Genomic DNA, 20,189 nt, shown 5'->3' on the forward strand with positions numbered 1-20,189 from the left:
GCCGGCTGCGCAGTTGCAGCTTGACAACAGATGGTCGCAATCGCCTTCACCTGGAATACAGATACACCCAGGTGACTCTCTGAACCCTGCGATCCCTTATCTTTATGGAGAGACATGGACAGATTTGATGCATTCTTATTTGGCTATATAAGCGCATGTTGGGGCGAGTAACAAGCAACAGTCTTTAGGTATTGGATCCCATTGCGGTGTGTGCATCTAATCCGGAGCAGTTGTGGTTGTGGTAGAAGAAGGAGACATCAATATGAAGATTGCTATTGCATTGCTGGCCTGCTTGGGCCTGGTCGCTGCGGCCAGTTTCCATCAAACGCACGAGGTGAAAATCGCCGACAAGGCTTTCCTGGAAAAGCAAAAGTTCCTGTTTGAGATAGTTTACAGGGTGGAGGACCCTCTAATGATCGAGGAATTCATCAAAATGGGACCGCAATTGAAGATTGAGGAGTCCTACTACACTGTGAGTGTGTCGCCCCTTTGGGTTTAGCCTATCCTTTTCTTTTTACTCATAATCGTTTCCCTCACCAGCACTATGACTTGTACATGAAGAAGTTCTACGAGGCCTACAAAATGCACGCACTTCTTCCCAAGGGTGAATTCTTCGGCCAGTTGAACATGGCCCATGCCAAACAAGCTCGCGGATTATTCAACTTCTTCTACTATGCCAAGGATTGGGAGACTTTCATGCACAATGTGGCCTGGGCCCGTATGCATGTGAACGAGGGCATGTTTGTCTATGCTCTTACTCTGGCCGTGATCCACCGCGAAGACTTCCATGGACTGATGCTCCCCTCCATCTATGAAATCTTCCCACAGTTCTTCTTCAACAGCAAATTCGTCTACGAGGCCGAGAAATTCGACTACGAGATGTGGATGAAGATGACCATGTACGAGAAGGAATACATGGATGTCTACCACAAGGGACACGGACATGGTAACATGTACCAGTATGGCGATTACATGTACATGAAGGACTTCAAGATGTGGCAGTGGTGGAAGCTGATGGGTCTCGGCGAGCACTGGTACAGCGAAAACAAGTTCATCCTGCGTGAGAACATCTACGAATTCAACCAGGACACCAAATGGCAAGACATGATGAAGGACGTCAAGGTCTGGTGGATGCCAGTGGACTACACCCGCGACTTGGACATCTACAACGAAGAGTCGAAACTGTCTTACTTCACCGAGGATTTGGGCTGGAACTCCTACTGGTACTATTTGAACTTGGACTACTCCTTCTTCCTGGATGGCACCACCTTCGGCCTGAAGAACGATCGTCGTGGCGAGTGGTGGTTGTACAATGTCCACCAGCTGCTCTCCCGCTACTATATGGAGCGCTTGTCTCACGGCTTGGGTGATATTCCCGAGTTCTCGTGGTACCATCAAATCGAAATGGGCTACGATCCCCAGATGATCTACTACAACGGCATTGGCTACAGCTACCGCAAGAACTACTACGAGATGGAAACATACGGCAACTTTGATATGCTCAACCAGATCACCGGCTTCATGCAGCGCATCCACAATATCATCGAAAATGGACACTACCAGACCAGCGATGGCCACATGATTGACCTGCGTAAACCCGAATCCATTGAGTACATCGGCAACATCATGCAGGGCAACGTTGATGCCATGGACAAGATGTTCTTCCAGTTCTGGTACATGATGGCCCATATGTACTTCGCCGATGCCGACTATCACCAGATGGATGTCTATCCCAATGTGATGCTCAACTTCGAAACAATGATGCGTGACCCCATGTACTACATGTTCTACAAGTCGATTGCCCAGGTCTACTTCCAATTCATGCACTACCTGCCCAAATACACCAAGGAGCAGTTGCTGATGCCAGGTGTGACTCTGAAACATGTAGAGATCAGTGAGCTGGTTACATACTTCGATCTGGTTGACTTCGATGTCACCAACATGCTGAACGACAAAATGGTCTTCCACGATGGCAAATTCGTCTGGGACAAGTCGCTCTATGCCCGTCAGATGCGCCTCAACCACAAACCATTCACTTACAGCTACACCATTGAGTCCGACAAGCCCGAAAAGGTTGTGGTCCGTGCTTTCTTGGGTCCCAAGTTTGATGAATTCGGAAAAATGATTTCCCTGTCAGAAAACCGCATGAACTTCATGGAAGTCGATGAGTTCTACTACGAACTGAAGGCTGGCAGCAATGTCATCACTCGCAAGTCCAATGACTTCTACTGGACCGTAAAGGATCGCACTACTTACACCGAACTCTACTACTATCTGATGATGGCTTTCGATGGCAAGTACAGTTTCCCTCTGGACATGAGCGAGCCTCACTGCGGATTCCCCGACCGCCTCGTCCTGCCCATGGGCTGGAAGAAGGGAATGCCCATGCAGATGTTCTTCATGGTGATGCCTTACACCGCCCCATCTACCCACGAGCAGTTCTCCAACTTTGATTACACTTACTCTTGCGGCATTGGCTCGGGAGCTCGCTTCGTCGACGACATGCCATTCGGCTATCCATTCGACCGCGAGATCGATGAGTACGAGTTCTTTGTGCCCAACATGTACTTCAAGGATGTCATGATCCACCACCTGGACACCATGGAGCCCTACTACCACTATAAGGGCTACACTAACTACGGACAGTTCGATTACACCTTCTTCCGTGATTACTACACCAAGTACTTCAAATTGTAAGGCTCTACGCCGCCACATGGGGCAATATTGTAACAGGGCAGCTATAAGTGATGACAGACATGGAACAAATATTTTTGAGTCGATGCATTTAAAAATCATTAGAGTTTAAGTTGCGCAAAAAAGTAAAATAAACTTTCGAAAAACCCAAAACAATAGAAACTTTTGAATGCTTTTGATGCTGATGAAGAAAGCTAAAAGAACCAGAAATTCAATGCGAATTCACAATTCATATGGACAACAGCAAAAGAAAATACAAATTTGTTAATACCGAATCCATTCGACTATAAGAATCTACTTCCAATTTTACTGACCCTTTTAATTTGTAAAAATGCCATAGTTTGTCCTTGTTTTAAACCATGAAGAAATTCTGAGAAATTTTGTTGCATACTTATTGAAGCGTCTTTACTAGGATACTAATAATTTCCAAACAGTTCTAGCATTTCTGTCATGGAAACCTTTATGCTGAGCGGAGAAAAGCATACTTACCTGGCGTAGAGGTTAACCGTGATCATGTAGGCGGTTCCTCCGGAGTGAGGCTTGGCCATTGCACATTCGGTTGAGTTGACCTCTGCGATTATTCCTAATGTGAATAACTCGTGCGTACAATTTTTGGTAGCCGGGAATGGCGTTCGCGCCGTCCCGACCTTTAATAATAAATTTGACAAAATAATATCGAATGTAGCAATATAGTACAGAGCCGCAATCTAGCTACAATTATGTTCATTTTACTATTGAGTAGTGAAGGAGAGAAGAAGGTAAACAACCGAATTGAATGAGTTATGACTGCATTACTTTCTTTTGGATCATTGTCGTTGTACTTTATACCACAAGGAGTCGCTGCCGAATGTTGCCACCCAATATATCTCTTTGGATAATTACATGGACAAAATTATCTTTTTCTGCTCTTGCCTCTTACTTTTTGTAATTAATTAGTGAATGTATTTTATTGCAATACACATTTAATTTAATATAGGAGCGGGAGAGGTAGAGTATAATCATACATATGTATATGTATTGTGGTAATTGTTTTCCTTCTTAAATTCCACGTTTTTCTGCTGTGCATTAAGCATTTTCCAAAACCGTAAGATATTTGAATTAACCTGAAAAAAATGCATTTTCTTTTCCACACTGGCATTTAAGAGTTTCCTGGATATTTCTTTATTTTTAATGCAAAAGGCAACTTGAGTATGCTGTATAAATTGAGCCAAGACGAGAACAAACTAACTTTTTCTCCCCAGTATTTTAAATGCAGCAAGGATTCATTTATTTCTTACTAATCGTACTTGAATATTTTTATGTATTTCTACTGTATGTTATTGGGGGGTATAGTCCAGACATCTGACATCCTCTATTTTAAACACAGTCAATGTATAACTCCCTCTATGAAGGTTGTTATATGAACAATCTCTACAAATTTTAGAAATACGTTTCACCATCAATTCAGGCCCTCAATCCTCTCTAGCAATTACGTTCCTGTCATCTTACAGATATGCGGTAAGTAATGCAGACACCTTTCAGTTGATTACTTTTCTTCTGTTTCACTATTAAATAAGTAAAATAAAAATCAATGTGGCTAGATTGCGGCTCTGTACTATATTGCTACATTCGATATTATTTTGTCAAATTTATTATTAAAGGTCGGGACGGCGCGAACGCCATTCCCGGCTACCAAAAATTGTACGCACGAGTTATTCACATTAGGAATAATCGCAGAGGTCAACTCAGCCGAATGTGCAATGGCCAAGCCTCACTCCGGAGGAACCGCCTTCGTGATCACGGTTAACCTCTACGCCAGGTAAGTATGCTTTTCTACGCTCAGCATAAAGGTTTCCATGACAGAAATGCTAGAACTGTTTGGAAATTATTAGTATCCTAGTAAAGACGCTTCAATAAGTATGCAACAAAATTTCTCAGAATTTCTTCATGGTTTAAAACAAGGACAAACTATGGCATTTTTACAAATTAAAAGGGTCAGTAAAATTGGAAGTAGATTCTTATAGTCGAATGGATTTGGTATTAACAAATTTGTATTTTCTTTTGCTGTTGTCCATATGAATTGTGAATTCGCATTGAAACCTTGTGTCTCTTATAAAAAAACAAATAAATACAAGAATTAGGCCAATAATCGGCTAAAACTTATTTCTGGTTCTTTTAGCTTTCTTCATCAGCATCAAAAGCATTCAAAAGTTTCTATTGTTTTGGGTTTTTCGAAAGTTTATTTTACTTTTTTGCGCAACTTAAACTCTAATGATTTTTAAATGCATCGACTCAAAAATATTTGTTCCATGTCTGTCATCACTTATAGCTGCCCTGTTACAATATTGCCCCATGTGGCGGCGTAGAGCCTTACAATTTGAAGTACTTGGTGTAGTAATCACGGAAGAAGGTGTAATCGAACTGTCCGTAGTTGGTGTAGCCCTTATAGTGGTAGTAGGGCTCCATGGTGTCCAGGTGGTGGATCATGACATCCTTGAAGTACATGTTGGGCACAAAGAATTCGTACTCATCGATCTCGCGGTCGAATGGATAGCCGAATGGCATGTCGTCGACGAAGCGAGCTCCCGAGCCAATGCCGCAAGAGTAAGTGTAATCAAAGTTGGAGAACTGTTCGTGGGTAGATGGGGCGGTGTAAGGCATCACCATGAAGAACATCTGCATGGGCATTCCCTTCTTCCAGCCCATGGGCAGGACGAGGCGGTCGGGGAATCCGCAGTGAGGCTCGCTCATGTCCAGAGGGAAACTGTACTTGCCGTCGAAAGCCATCATCAGATAGTAGTAGAGTTCGGTGTAAGTAGTGCGATCCTTTACGGTCCAGTAGAAGTCATTGGACTTGCGAGTGATGACATTGCTGCCAGCCTTTAGTTCGTAGTAGAACTCATCGACTTCCATGAAGTTCATGCGGTTTTCTGACAGGGAAATCATTTTTCCGAATTCATCAAACTTGGGACCCAAGAAAGCACGGACCACAACCTTTTCGGGCTTGTCGGACTCAATGGTGTAGCTGTAAGTGAATGGTTTGTGGTTGAGGCGCATCTGACGGGCATAGAGCGACTTGTCCCAGACGAATTTGCCATCGTGGAAGACCATTTTGTCGTTCAGCATGTTGGTGACATCGAAGTCAACCAGATCGAAGTATGTAACCAGCTCACTGATCTCTACATGTTTCAGAGTCACACCTGGCATCAGCAACTGCTCCTTGGTGTATTTGGGCAGGTAGTGCATGAATTGGAAGTAGACCTGGGCAATCGACTTGTAGAACATGTAGTACATGGGGTCACGCATCATTGTTTCGAAGTTGAGCATCACATTGGGATAGACATCCATCTGGTGATAGTCGGCATCGGCGAAGTACATATGGGCCATCATGTACCAGAACTGGAAGAACATCTTGTCCATGGCATCAACGTTGCCCTGCATGATGTTGCCGATGTACTCAATGGATTCGGGTTTACGCAGGTCAATCATGTGGCCATCGCTGGTCTGGTAGTGTCCATTTTCGATGATATTGTGGATGCGCTGCATGAAGCCGGTGATCTGGTTGAGCATATCAAAGTTGCCGTATGTTTCCATCTCGTAGTAGTTCTTGCGGTAGCTGTAGCCAATGCCGTTGTAGTAGATCATCTGGGGATCGTAGCCCATTTCGATTTGATGGTACCACGAGAACTCGGGAATATCACCCAAGCCGTGAGACAAGCGCTCCATATAGTAGCGGGAGAGCAGCTGGTGGACATTGTACAACCACCACTCGCCACGACGATCGTTCTTCAGGCCGAAGGTGGTGCCATCCAGGAAGAAGGAGTAGTCCAAGTTCAAATAGTACCAGTAGGAGTTCCAGCCCAAATCCTCGGTGAAGTAAGACAGTTTCGACTCTTCGTTGTAGATGTCCAAGTCGCGGGTGTAGTCCACTGGCATCCACCAGACCTTGACGTCCTTCATCATGTCTTGCCATTTGGTGTCCTGGTTGAATTCGTAGATGTTCTCACGCAGGATGAACTTGTTTTCGCTGTACCAGTGCTCGCCGAGACCCATCAGCTTCCACCACTGCCACATCTTGAAGTCCTTCATGTACATGTAATCGCCATACTGGTACATGTTACCATGTCCGTGTCCCTTGTGGTAGACATCCATGTATTCCTTCTCGTACATGGTCATCTTCATCCACATCTCGTAGTCGAATTTCTCGGCCTCGTAGACGAATTTGCTGTTGAAGAAGAACTGTGGGAAGATTTCATAGATGGAGGGGAGCATCAGTCCATGGAAGTCTTCGCGGTGGATCACGGCCAGAGTAAGAGCATAGACAAACATGCCCTCGTTCACATGCATACGGGCCCAGGCCACATTGTGCATGAAAGTCTCCCAATCCTTGGCATAGTAGAAGAAGTTGAATAATCCGCGAGCTTGTTTGGCATGGGCCATGTTCAACTGGCCGAAGAATTCACCCTTGGGAAGAAGTGCGTGCATTTTGTAGGCCTCGTAGAACTTCTTCATGTACAAGTCATAGTGCTGGTGAGGGAAACGATTATGAGTAAAAAGAAAAGGATAGGCTAAACCCAAAGGAGCGACACACTCACAGTGTAGTAGGACTCCTCAATCTTCAATTGCGGTCCCATTTTGATGAATTCCTCGATCATTAGAGGGTCCTCCACCCTGTAAACTATCTCAAACAGGAACTTTTGCTTTTCCAGGAAAGCCTTGTCGGCGATTTTCACCTCGTGCGTTTGATGGAAACTGGCCGCAGCGACCAGGCCCAAGCAGGCCAGCAATGCAATAGCAATCTTCATATTGATGTCTCCTTCTTCTACTACAACCACAACTGCTCCGGATTAGATGCACACACCGCAATGGGATCCAATACCTAAAGACTGTTGCTTGTTACTCGCCCCAACATGCGCTTATATAGTCAAATAAGAATGCATCAAATCTGTCCATGTCTCTCCATAAAGATAAGGGATCACAGGGTTCAGAGAGTCAAATGGGTGTATCTGTTTTCCAGGTGAAGGTGATTTCGACCATCTGTTGTCAAGGTCCATTAACGCAATTGACTGTGTGTGCGTTCTTTAGGTTAGAGCAGTACAATGTATGTCTCGAGAGTATATGACTTCACTGATAATAATTTTCTGGAGAATCGCGAATAGCCAGCCTGAAGTGTATGCAATATAAGCTAATTGTTTTTGCATAGGCGGCAAATGTGTGTGTTTTGTTAACTTATGATAGTAAGAAAACTGTAATATTCAGATTAAGATTTATTAATTAAGGTCGGGACGGCGCGAACGCCATTCCCGGCTACCAAAAATTACACGCACGAGTTATTCACATTAGGAATAATCGCAGAGGTCAACTCAGCCGAATGTGCAATGGCCAAGCCTCACTCCGGAGGAACCGCCTTCGTGATCACGGTTAACCTCTACGCCAGGTAAGTATGCTTTTCTCCGCTCAGCATAGGGGTTACCATGACTGGGTTGCTAGAACTGTTTGAGAATTGTAAAAAGAAAGTGTGAAAGATTTTATAAATGAATAAGGGTTGAACACTTTAGTTTGAAGTGCGTCTGAGCGGGGCGAATGGTTACAGAATTTCTAAATAATTATTATCGAATGAGAGATATTGAAGTGAATCTTATTCTAAGAATATATATTGAGCCTGCAAATATAAGAACACATTCTGAAAGGTGCTTATTTTTAAATTGGCTTAATTCTTAATTCGTAAACAATTTGAGCTAATTAGTTTAATAGAAAGACAATTCAATATATAAAATACAATATACAACAAAGTCTTTAAATGGCCAGAAGTCTTTCTAAAGTGCAATGGCAATAATTATTTAAAAATATATTGATAGATAAGAATTTCTTAAGTGTTATTGTTAATATGCATACAAACACTGGGAGATAGGTAGTGAGAAGAGACGCGTTTATATACAGTCCGCCCCCAAAAGAAGGGACACGACCAAGAAATCATTGATTATGAATCGTTATTTATCTGTATTTGAAAAACGTTGAACGGAAAAAAGAAAAGAAAATTCATCAAATGATTTTAAATAATTTTCACTTATTATCAAAATCAGAAATAATTATTATTTTATTTGCCGACAAAAATAATTATTATTTTTAAATAGAATAATAAAGTTACTAATACCCACAATAGATAATATTAATATTTTTGAATGTACAAGTTATGTGGCATGTAATCATGTTCGTCTGAAGGAAGTTTATTTTTCCTCGAATACAGTATGCTGCATACCTTTAGGATTTTTCTTCTGGAAAATAAAAATTCCCAATCACTTTTAGCAATTCTGTCATGGAAACCTTTATGCTGAGCGGAGAAAAGCATACTTACCTGGCGTAGAGGTTAACCGTGATCATGTAGGCGGTTCCTCCGGAGTGAGGCTTGGCCATTGCACATTCGGCTGAGTTGACCTCTGCGATTATTCCTAATGTGAATAACTCGTGCGTATAATTTTTGGTAGCCGGGAATGGCGTTCGCGCCGTCCCGACACTTAAGTAATAAATCTCAAGTGTGTCAATGATAAAGGATATTCTGAACCCAGTTCTAAGAAAATTCCATAGAGAAAAAAATCTGTAGCAATCATAATACCGACCTGTTCAGGATACTATATTATGTGATGTTAATTTTACACCTATCCTTTTTGAAGAACTAATTGACGTTTCATTAGTTTCCAAGGCAGATGGATACAGATAGATAACAAATGTGGATTGAATTTTAAATTTTCCTTAAAAGGAGACGTGTTTTTAGATAGATATTTATTTACCTGCAGAAGTTAAGATACAGTTATTCTGATGTTTTTGGTCTTAACCATTTTCTATCTATCTTTATGTATTTATATGAACACATATATGTATGTACATAGGTGAGTGTTAAAAATCGCTATCTCATTTGCTGTAAATAATAATAATGGTGCGAAATAACATAATTTCTTTTGGTAACATTTTTGCGATATTCTGACTTGAACACAGTCCATTTTGGTTGTAAGCATGACTCTTTACAAACTTTTTAGAGAAAGTTTAGAAATTATAAAAGAAAATATTGAAATGATATTTGATACTCATTTGTAAACATTTTAATAAATACATATTAGAAAAGACGAAAATCTCGAAATATTAGAAGCTTAAAATTTTAATTCCAATATACATAAGTTCTAAAAGACTTACGATTCGTAAAATAGGGTTGTTATTGCATATTTATGAAATTGAGTACGAAAGGAGGAAATGTTCTTGTTCGAATCATACAAAAATATATATATATATGTTGCATACTTCTACGAATTTTTCATCAAGCAACTAAAAATTCCCAATCAGTTCTAGCAACTCCGCCATGGAAACCCTTATGCTGAGCGGAGAAAAGCATACTTACCTGGCGTAGAGGTTAACCGTGATCACGAAGGCGGTTCCTCCGGAGTGAGGCTTGGCCATTGCACATTCGGCTGAGTTGACCTCTGCGATTATTCCTAATGTGAATAACTCGTGCGTGTAATTTTTGGTAGCCGGGAATGGCGTTCGCGCCGTCCCGACCTTTATTAATCAATTTAAAAAGCTATACACTGTTAGAGGAGTTTAGTTGAAGATAGTTGTGGGACATAAGCGTAGTAGAGAAGTCTCCATTACTTTGTGGATCGTAGGAGTATTTGTATAGAATATGTATAAGAAAAACGGCCTTAAGAAACACGTTACCTGGTTAGCGAAGACATGACAAAATTAGGTCTACAAGTAGTTAAGATACCATAGAATGTTTGCTTATAAAAAAAAAAAAAACTCTGGATACATACAACATTTATTTAAATTTTTCTTAGCGTGTATGTATATTACTGTTACTGTATTATGAAATCCGGATAAAAATATCAAATACCTTTACGGATACCTGTTGCCAATTGCAATAGATAATACATTCTGTGATAAATCATTTAAACTAAATGAACATGGAATATAAAAATTCCTTACTCCATTTACAAGAAAAACTAAAAAATTAATGATAGAGTAAAGTTTGTTTGATTAGAAGCACATAATTAAATTAACATAATTATTAGAATAGAAATTTTTGGATAAAAAAATCTACTGTGCTTTTACTACACTAATCGAAGATTTAATAACCTTGCCAACAACAAGTTCTTCTATAAATTCGTAAATGTTTGTATATGAATTTGTATTGGCGTAGCCATGGAAACGGTCTGTATGTGTTTGCCTTCTCTGCGAGTCGAACTAACAACCACCAATGCGGTACAAAATTCTGTTGCATACTTTGGACGTGTTTTTTTTACACGCAGACGCCGTACAATTCCCAAACAGTTCTAGCAATTCTGTCATGGAAACCCTTATGCAGAGCGGAGAAAAGCATACTTACCTGGCGTAGAGGTTAACCGTGATCACGAAGGCGGTTCCTCCGGAGTGAGGCTTGGCCATTGCACATTCGGCTGAGTTGACCTCTGCGATTATTCCTAATGTGAATAACTCGTGCGTGTAATTTTTGGTAGCCGGGAATGGCGTTCGCGCCGTCCCGACCTTTAATAATAAATTTAACTGACTTAATGAAAATGTTCTCTTCCGACTTATACTTGTTGATAGGATACACATTTTTCCATCAAAGATGTTTTCTTTTTACATACGTATTTGCTTCAAGAGTAATAAGTTTGAGAATTGGCAACACTGAGCGATTGCATCTTTGTGGTTTTGTTTGTTAGTATGTGGACATTTAAAAAACTTACATGCGGGTTCAAATCGTACCAACGACTAGAGTTTTTTTTTTTTGTTTGATTACTTTTTTGGGAATATATTTCCAGATTTGTTGTTCTATTTTATTGTTAAAGTAAATTAGACAGTTACTAATCAGTGTGTTTGTATTTACCAACATCAAGAGTTGGTTAAAAGAAATTACGAATTATTAATTCATATGCATTCGACCTTTATTTAGTGAATGACTTACTGATTCCAACTAATTTGAAGAAACTTTTCCTAGGTTTTGTTTGGCCTTCTGTTTAAAGAGCAACAAATTTCTTTTATGTAAGATCTACACAAAACAGAACCAACTTTAAAAATGCATAAACAATTGTTCTAACCATTTGCTGTAACAGATTAGAAAACATACCTAACATAATATCTCTAAAGATGTTTTATAGTCCAATCATCAGATATGTCGTTGTACAGTGTAATAATCAAAATAAATACAAATAGATTTCAGTCTATATCCTCTAATGTACCGTTGTACGTATTTTCAGCATATCTATACTAACTAACAGAAGTTCCCACTCAAATTTGTATTGCTTTGACACTTACCATTCGAAAATTATAATAACTAAACTAATATAACAGCATTATGTTAATTAATAAAATGACTACATCAACAGAATAGTAATTCCGAAAAATGTCTCTTTACTGATGACATTTTCAATTTTCTCTATATGTACAACCATAGAATAGGCATCATAGAGAGAACCTACATAAATAGGCAAAAGAAATAGACAAGTAATAGCAATTGCATTTCTTTTTCATTCAATGCGCACTTTAATCAAAATATACTCGTGTATGCTTTTGTTTTGTATGTGGTATTGCTAGAAATTTTTATTTTACAATTTAAATGTATTACGAACTAATTGTTTTATGTTTTGTTTTGTTTTTAATGCAAAATGTTGTGATTTTTATTACCACATCCACGGTTTTGCAACATTTTATGAACACACAGAGTGTCTACATAGGTATTTATGTATATTTATGGATAGAAAATAATAATACAAATAATCGTAATATATATAATAATTAACATAATAATGCATAATGCGTTTAGGCAGAAAATGAATATGCACATACAATTTTGCCATCGCTTGAATACAAGTCTAATAATTTCCATCCACAATGCCAATATCGGGCCATTAGAGAAATTCTTTGAAACTATTATGCCAATAGTCGCTGAAGATGTCAAATGGCTAAGTGAACTACAGATATGGCCTTTGGGAATGGCAATTTTATTTTTTTCTGATCCAAGAGATGGTATTTCATACATTTTAATAAGTTCTACTAAGTAAATGCGTTCGCGTTAATGAAATTTGTTTGTTTGTTTTGCAATTCTCGATAAAGTTTTGAAACTGTACAATTGGGAATTGTTATTAATTGTTTTTAAATTTTATTTTTTATGTATTTATGTTTAGAATTTGCTTTACCACACTTTGATATATACGATTTATACATACATATATACATACATACATACATATGTACATACGTATGTACTATCAAGTCATATTGCAGTTAATAATTGGATTAAAGGTTCATCTTCTTTCACATTTTTTATATATGTATGTATGTAAGCTCTAGATTTGGTGAGAAATACGTAAATGTTGTTGTTTTAGTTGTTGTTGTTGTTATTGTTATCGATGCTGCTGTGGCAATTAATTAAATTTAACGATTATGATTACATTTATGATTATTTCAATCTTATGTTTTTACACAATTATACACAATTTTAATGCTGGCTACAGATAACTGCGATCTACAATGAATCGATTATCGCTGCGCTTCCTTCTTCGTCTTTCCTTTCCCAAATGATGATTTACTCGCTCCATGAACTGATTATGCAATTAGTAATTGTTTCATTGGCGAATTAAACACCAAAAAATTAATAGTAATTTATACAATATAATACGGTTAAAAGGAAACAACAAAATCTGCACATATTTTTCTCTTTCGAATGGGTAATTTCATTTAAAATATAATTAGCAAACATAATTCAGCAATTAAATTTCACAAAACAAAGGAAAGAAACTAATACACATTTCTTCTTGAGTGTTTCCAATTGCCGCGCTTTCATTTCGCGTCATTCATATTGTGATACATATAATTCATGATAATAAATAAAGCCTAGTTTTAATGCCTGCCTTCAAACTTTGACATTTTTTAGTTACTACAAATATCTAAATAGATATATTTGTATATATGCATATGCGTTATATATATATATAATAATTATAATATTTTTGTATATTTAATCTAGATTATCCTGGAATATTAATTTAATGTAGCCAGTCGCACCATCTAGCGGCGTTGCACAGAATGGGCAAACCGCCTGAAAGCCATTAGTGCCATGCGGTATCTCGACATTAGCCCAGTATCTAAAAAGAGAAAGCGAGAGAGATGGGATTCGAAAGGAGAAGGATTAGTCAATTTCCATTAGTAATGTGTGGATATGAGGTGCCTACTTGACAGTTTTCTCAGTCGCCATGTGTCCACATGGATTGAACGCAAATGTCGGTGCACCAACATCGACATAGAAAGCCGGTTCCAAGCCCATGCATAAGGTAACAACGGGTCCCAATTCTAGGCACATGGGGCAACGGCGTGCGCCAGTATTCTCATCCTGCCCCCAGTCATGATGGCCTGTCCAAAAATAAAATATTATTAGGTTTATTATTAATATCGATTTCATGTAGCAGACTTCAATCAATCTTACCCTGCACATGACCGCAGTTTAAGTACACATAAGGCTGATTCACTTGATCTCCAATGTTAACTTTGCGTGGTATAACCAAGGTGTTTAGTCCCACAGGACATTGTGGACGACCAGCATTAATGGCATCGATTAGCTTTTCCAAATCGTGTTTAGTCTGTGGGCAAATAAAACAATAAACACTTATAGATTGCTTGTTTCAAATGAATAAAAAATATGTGTAAAGTAATACCGGTGAGTGTTGTAAGCCCTCGGCTGAACGCCAAAGAAGCGTTGCTCCACAGAGATCAATAAGTGTGCCATCCTGAAGGATGTTGCATTCATCGTAGATCTATAATTATGTATTTGTAGATATCAACATTTGAAAATCTCTTTCTTTTTAAATAAATATTCGAATAATACTTACCGGTTGACCCTTTTGTTGGGCCGAACGCGACTCCCGCAAACTGAAGACATCTCCGCCCACAGAGCATTCACGCCATAGTCCACATTTGGCAGTGCCACCACAGAATGAGCCCTTTGGATGCATTATCAAGACACCATTTGTGGTCAGACCGTCAATTTCAACATTGTCCTGCCATTTGGTTGCCTTTTCCTGTTTGATAGACAAATAATTTGAGAGGTCATTAGTGGAAAAAATCATTAAAAGTCATTATACTTACGCCCAAGAATATATTCCTACTCGAGTCAAAGCCAGCAGCAAATATTTTTGACTTGGCCGGCTCACAGCGATTGACCAAAATGCGACAGGCGAAACGTGAAATTGTGCTCTGCATAACCTTGGCATCCTTCTTATCGCCAGGCAGCGTGTCCATCACAACAAAATCGATGGGCGACTCTGACGAGCGTCCCACCTGAAAGAGCAGACATTTCATGTCATTATTCATAGCAAATATAGTCACTGATTAGACTCTATCTATCGAAATCAACCTCATTTATCATTGTACAAATAGGTATATACCTATATACACATATGTCATGCGATATTGTCTTTACACTTCATGCCAATAAGGAAGCCTATTGATACTAGACATTGGGCAAAAACTGGCAGGAAATATGACCAGAAATCGGTCTATTCTAAGAAGACCTAAATAAGCACGCGAACAGATAGGAGAAGGTTAACTAAACTCAAGTTAAACTTGGTTGAGAGACTGAAACTTTAGGCGATTGTGAGGCCATTGCTTGTAATCTATGTAAATATTGAACATTGTCTATTAGTCAAGTTAAATGTGTTAAATTTGACCTCTTCGAAGTGCCAGAATTAGGGCATACGGCAACATCGTCGCACAGTGGGTTGTTTCCTAAATTAATGATGGCATAAAATGATAAAAATGGGTTTACTTTGTTTATGAATAATTCCTGTATTCTAAATTTATACCTAAAAACAGAAGAAAAATTATATTCAAATAGTTTAAGTGGCTTTTGAGAGCAAAATAAACCCAAAGAATTATTTTCAGAAACGATTTTTCCCCTAACTAAGCCACGGTGCCACGTAGGGGTCACCAATCAATCAAAAAAGTTGTTATTTTGACTCACTTGAAACATATCCGTTTCTGTGTCCTCTTTGTATTCCACAATGACAGCCTGACTCCGTGATAGGGTATAGGAAATTGAATGCTGATTGGCATCCAGTATGGCCTTCGATGTCTGTGGCGATTGTACAATATAGTGTTTGGATCTTTTGACTCCACTCGCTTCTGTGCGCTTGTGCAACACAAATTTGGAGCGCCGTCGTCCACGATCACCCTGTGGTAAATAGCCATTGTATCTGAAACGGGAAAGAAGATTGTTGGGATACGACGTTAGGGCTGATTTATGATAAGAACCAGAAAAAACCCATCCCAATCGCCATACATACACACATATGTACATATATACGATGTTTGCACATAATGTAAATATAATTCATTCAGTTTATAGGTCAAGTTCTGCGTCGGCAAATGTGTTTACACAATTAGTGTGGATAATGAGTTACAATAACTCAAAGGGAATGGCGGAATTTTTGTTTTGTTCTTTTGGTTAGTCCATAAATTTGTATCTACATTATTTTCAGTTGTATGTAAGTGGAAATATTGTTGACTCATCATGTAATAAATCATAAATCTCTGGGAAATGTATTCGTACTTTCGTCAATACTTGAACAGCCAATAAGACAAACGCTTTGCTCTTTGTTCTCTGTTTTGGTAATGTTAATTCATGTATACAGAACTGATTATGTACAAAGATATAAGAATATAAAATGCAATCTTTAGAAAAAAACCGTAAAATGCAATCAAAGCCATATAATCATCTGCTCCAAGACCTTAAAACTTTAAAACTAAAATAAAGACAGATGAATATACCGAGATCTGATAGCTATTCAAAAGAACCTTTAAAAACTATTTCAATGAATTGGTAAATTACAATCTGAATGCCATAATAATTTAGTTGAATATTTAGAAGTAGATCCAAGGTAGTTTATATTCCTTTTGATCTGAAAATTCCAACAAAAACTATTCTCCTTCATTTCTTTTTAGAGCATTCTTTAACAAGTTTATTGGAAAAGTCGTTAATACAGCATTTAATGCTTATCAAAAATTTGACAATTTAATGACCCACGCAGCATAAAAATTCTGTAATTTAATAATATTTTCAACATTATTATATAAGAGAGAACAGAGAAACGAAACTTTTTTTTTTGATGTTTCTATAAAATAAACTTGTTAGCCAAAAATCAGCCCAGAGTTCGTGATATTTTGTGAGTTAAATAGCCAAATCCGTATAAGCCTCTGATTCTTAAATTGACAGTTGATGGACATGCCTTCAGGTTGTTTGATTCTGAATCATGACATTATACATGGTATAGATAGGAACATAAAGACGTAAATCTTTTTTTCTGTCGTTGTAATAATAGAGACTTTTTATACTCTTTGATATATTAATGAGGCACATTTAGGCAGGTTTGATGATTTTCCAACACATTAACAAAAAAGCAAAGTTGTAGTTAATTTTTATGGCAACAATTAAGTACACAGTAAGAGGGAGAGAGTAATGAACAAGGAGATGGAGGGGCGATATATGGCGGCTTTGTGTGGTCATCAACCGGTTTCACTTTAGATCTCCAGCTATAGCTCTCATCGTCGTTATCATCATCAACAAACATCATCATGATCATGTCTATCATATATCACTAGAAGAGCGAGCGTGCGACAAATATGTGAACACTTCCTCAATATTGTGCATGCCACATGGAAGCCCACAAAGTGCTCAACCAAAAGAAGAAAAAATGATAAATTGATTTGCTGCCAGACACAAAGATTCCTTGCTCTTGGCTTGGCTGGCTCCATGGCAAGGCGACAAAGTCGACTTTTTTGACAGACCTTTGTTGGTTGGCTTATGTATGTATAAGGCAATTAAAAAGTGTTAAGATAACAACATGGTGAACAGCAACAACAACAACAACTGTAGCCTGTTCTCGGTCGTTTACAGAACATTATTAAGTTAATGACTCAAGCAACCAAATGCAGCACATTTGGCCATCTACCTCTACCGCCAACACACACAATAACCCAAGTTCTGTGAGTGTGAGTCAACCGGAGAACGAGCTAAGAGTAATCAGCGCAATGTCAAGCCATCGACAAACAGACAGACAGACCGACTGACCGACCATCAAGATTTACAAGCGTTGCTAGTGCTGCTGAAGCTGCCGGCCAAAAACCATCAATCTTTAGACCAGCGGTCAACAGGGAACGTCGCCGTTTGTTGCTGCTGCTGCGTGTACCTAAATTTATGTGAATGGACTCTCTTTCTCTGCCTATCTTTGTCTCCTCTCTCTCTCCCTGTTGAATCCATTCGGTTACAGTTTCCAGCAGGTCGCTATTTAGTCTTTTTAAGCCTTCTCGACTGCGAGGGCTTACTAGAGGCTTAGGGTCTGCATAGAGGCTTAACAAAGTGCACACATATGTTTACCCATCGATTTTGGTTTGAATTTTGGAGATTCAATGGAAAAGAAGACGATTTAGATGCTCTTAAGGTGTTCCTGATGATTAGAAATCAATCTTAAGTAAACGTGATATTATTTTGTATTCTAAACTATTTCGTGGAAGTTCCCCCGAATCTAATGTCCACATTTGAAATAATGTAATATACCTTTGGTACTTACCCAAGTATAACTAGTTCACCGTAACGCAAACGGGGCTTATCATGACCATCGCCGCCGTCTTCAGCCAGTATGGGAGATTCTGTGCCGTCGGTGCTTTAAAATAGAAAATAGAAAAAGAAGTTTATGATAGTTGTAATAAACAATTAGGCCAAGCCTTTCCATCTCCATTCATCTCTGTCTCGGTTTCTATCCCTTTCTCCCTCTCTCTCTTAATAATTTACACATTACATTTTCATGACTCAGTTTATTTGTCTCTATCTGTATGTGTGTAGCTGAACTTAAGTTAACTTACAGCTCCGCCATAATGCTGAATGGCGCTCCATTGTGTCGGTTTTTTGTTGTTGTGTGTTATGCAAGAGCCTTAGTAAAAATAAAGTAATACAACAAAGAAAATGTATATGTACATATATGTATCACTAGCTTTTTTTCTTGGCCATGCAGCATATGTAAAAAGCTAAGAGCAAGACAAGAAACAATTTCAAAAGTAAAATGCCAAAGAAATTGCTCATTTTCAAGTTCTTTTTTCCAGAATTTCAAATGAGAAAGATATTTGAGAGGGCCAGAACCCAGGCCCAGGCCCAGCTCAGTTGGCGTCGCCATTTCGTCTGCCTCGTCTGTCAAGTGCAAAAAAAAAAAAAAAAGCAGTTGGCCTTTTGTCATTTAAGTTTATCTCTTTCTTTCTCTGTGTATTTCTCCAAACGCTCTTCCCGTCCCATCTCTCTCTCAGTCACTCGTCTTTCCGTTTGAAGATGAAGTCATATAAATGTCGAGTGAAAAGTTTTTGTGGTGCACAAGTTACCTGCTAAGCTAAGCATAAGCCAAAAACTAATAATTATTATAATTAGTATTATGCAAAATTTATGGGTGAACTGCAAATTTCGGTTAACTATTTTCCATTAATGGAATTACTTAAGCTTAGCTTCTTATTTTGATACTCTTTTTGCTTCTCTTCCTCAAGGGGATATACGAAATTTTTCACAAAAAGGAAAAAATTTATGCAAACTATTTAAAATAATTTAAAAAATTTCAAAGGATACCTTTGCAGTTCCTTCTCCCGCTTAGTTCTAAGAAACTAAGAATCAGAAATTGCAATCTCTCATTTTAGATAATTGCTACTGGATATTAGAAAACCGGCGCCTGTTCCCAATTTAACTTTTTTTTAATGCAATGCTCATCTTTCTCATTTAATTTTTTGTTTTTTGAAGGGGCGGGCGCATCATAAACTTATTTACAGCAATCTAATAAACCAGCACGGCGCCGCCGGTTCCCACACACCCAAGAACCACCCACACGCCCACTCAAATTGAAGGGGAAGATACCCACAGGAGGGGTTGAATAGGGAAGGGGAACGCTGCTGTATGAGTGACTGCTTTGGGGGTTGCATTGATTTTTGCTCGTTGCATTTTAACTTGCTCCTCGTTTTGTATGTGCTGCTGCAGACGGGTTGGGATGGGCCAGAGATGGGCTAGGAGGGATCAACGTGGTGGGGAGGCACTTGAAATTGTGCAGTGCAGACAGTATTTCAACCCATCATTGTGAGGGTGGGTGGGTGAAGGGCAGACGCGTGGTAAGGTGCAAAATAAACCCATTGCCTCTTCTCAGTCACTTTTTCTTTGTAGCTGTCTCGTCGTCTGTCTTTCCGTCTCTGCTTAGGCATCAAATTAGCGCTTCAAGCTTTAGTTAGACACACATGCATATAGATGTATGTATTTGTATATACTTTTATTAATATATAATAAAGATATTGTAATATGCAGCACTCAGAATGAATCCTCTTTGCCTCTTTCAAGGATTCGTTGACCGTTCAATCGCTTTAAATAAGTCATTGCATTGGAATTCGCATTTCCATGTACATACATATATATATATATATATGTACGCATATATTTATGGGAATTTAAAGAAATA

The 20,189-nt window shown here is 38.7% G+C and overlaps 3 protein-coding genes and 6 non-coding genes across 9 annotated transcripts in view; 5 read left to right on the forward strand and 4 right to left on the reverse strand.

Annotated features, from left to right (window-relative positions):
• The first annotated feature begins 95 nt into the window (after window positions 1-95).
• On the forward strand, window positions 96-2,844 carry LOC137584951 (larval serum protein 1 beta chain). The gene is made up of 2 exons (XM_068300560.1): window positions 96-472; window positions 541-2,844. The coding sequence occupies exons 1-2, from the start codon at window positions 263-265 to the stop codon at window positions 2,695-2,697; spliced, it is 2,367 nt and encodes a 788-aa protein (XP_068156661.1). The 5' UTR covers window positions 96-262; the 3' UTR covers window positions 2,698-2,844.
• A 331-nt stretch (window positions 2,845-3,175) lies between these two features.
• On the forward strand, window positions 3,176-3,341 carry LOC137585998 (U1 spliceosomal RNA). The gene has a single exon (XR_011033659.1). It is a non-coding gene; the product is annotated as a U1 spliceosomal RNA (small nuclear RNA).
• Window positions 3,342-4,334: 993 nt separating this feature from the next.
• Window positions 4,335-4,500, reverse strand: LOC137586011 (U1 spliceosomal RNA). The gene has a single exon (XR_011033671.1). It is a non-coding gene; the product is annotated as a U1 spliceosomal RNA (small nuclear RNA).
• LOC137585190 (larval serum protein 1 beta chain) lies at window positions 4,344-8,102 on the reverse strand. Its single transcript, XM_068300866.1, has 2 exons — window positions 7,269-8,102; window positions 4,344-7,200 (listed from the first exon to the last, which is right to left on the reverse strand). The coding sequence occupies exons 1-2, from the start codon at window positions 7,476-7,478 to the stop codon at window positions 5,044-5,046; spliced, it is 2,367 nt and encodes a 788-aa protein (XP_068156967.1). The 5' UTR covers window positions 7,479-8,102; the 3' UTR covers window positions 4,344-5,043.
• On the reverse strand, window positions 7,953-8,118 carry LOC137585995 (U1 spliceosomal RNA). The gene has a single exon (XR_011033656.1). It is a non-coding gene; the product is annotated as a U1 spliceosomal RNA (small nuclear RNA).
• A 902-nt stretch (window positions 8,119-9,020) lies between these two features.
• LOC137585996 (U1 spliceosomal RNA) lies at window positions 9,021-9,186 on the forward strand. The gene has a single exon (XR_011033657.1). It is a non-coding gene; the product is annotated as a U1 spliceosomal RNA (small nuclear RNA).
• An 869-nt stretch (window positions 9,187-10,055) lies between these two features.
• LOC137586007 (U1 spliceosomal RNA) lies at window positions 10,056-10,221 on the forward strand. Its single transcript, XR_011033667.1, has one exon. It is a non-coding gene; the product is annotated as a U1 spliceosomal RNA (small nuclear RNA).
• An 818-nt stretch (window positions 10,222-11,039) lies between these two features.
• LOC137586009 (U1 spliceosomal RNA) lies at window positions 11,040-11,205 on the forward strand. The gene has a single exon (XR_011033669.1). It is a non-coding gene; the product is annotated as a U1 spliceosomal RNA (small nuclear RNA).
• A 975-nt stretch (window positions 11,206-12,180) lies between these two features.
• Window positions 12,181-20,189, reverse strand: part of Pli (E3 ubiquitin-protein ligase pellino) — a 31,886-nt gene continuing 23,877 nt past the window's right edge. The window contains exons 3-10 of the mRNA XM_068299529.1: window positions 18,282-18,374; window positions 15,677-15,908; window positions 14,803-14,994; window positions 14,547-14,735; window positions 14,373-14,471; window positions 14,144-14,297; window positions 13,893-14,070; window positions 12,181-13,805 (exon numbers count right to left, since the gene is read on the reverse strand). Coding sequence (XP_068155630.1) covers window positions 13,679-13,805; window positions 13,893-14,070; window positions 14,144-14,297; window positions 14,373-14,471; window positions 14,547-14,735; window positions 14,803-14,994; window positions 15,677-15,908; window positions 18,282-18,374 — 1,264 coding nt within the window. The 3' untranslated portion in view covers window positions 12,181-13,678. The remainder of the gene's footprint in view (window positions 13,806-13,892; window positions 14,071-14,143; window positions 14,298-14,372; window positions 14,472-14,546; window positions 14,736-14,802; window positions 14,995-15,676; window positions 15,909-18,281; window positions 18,375-20,189) is intronic.

The sequence above is a fragment of the Drosophila tropicalis genome, unplaced genomic scaffold (genome assembly GCF_018151085.1).
Source record: "Drosophila tropicalis isolate 14030-0801.00 unplaced genomic scaffold, ASM1815108v1 contig_878, whole genome shotgun sequence".
In the NCBI taxonomy this organism is placed as follows: Eukaryota; Metazoa; Arthropoda; class Insecta; order Diptera; family Drosophilidae; genus Drosophila; species Drosophila tropicalis.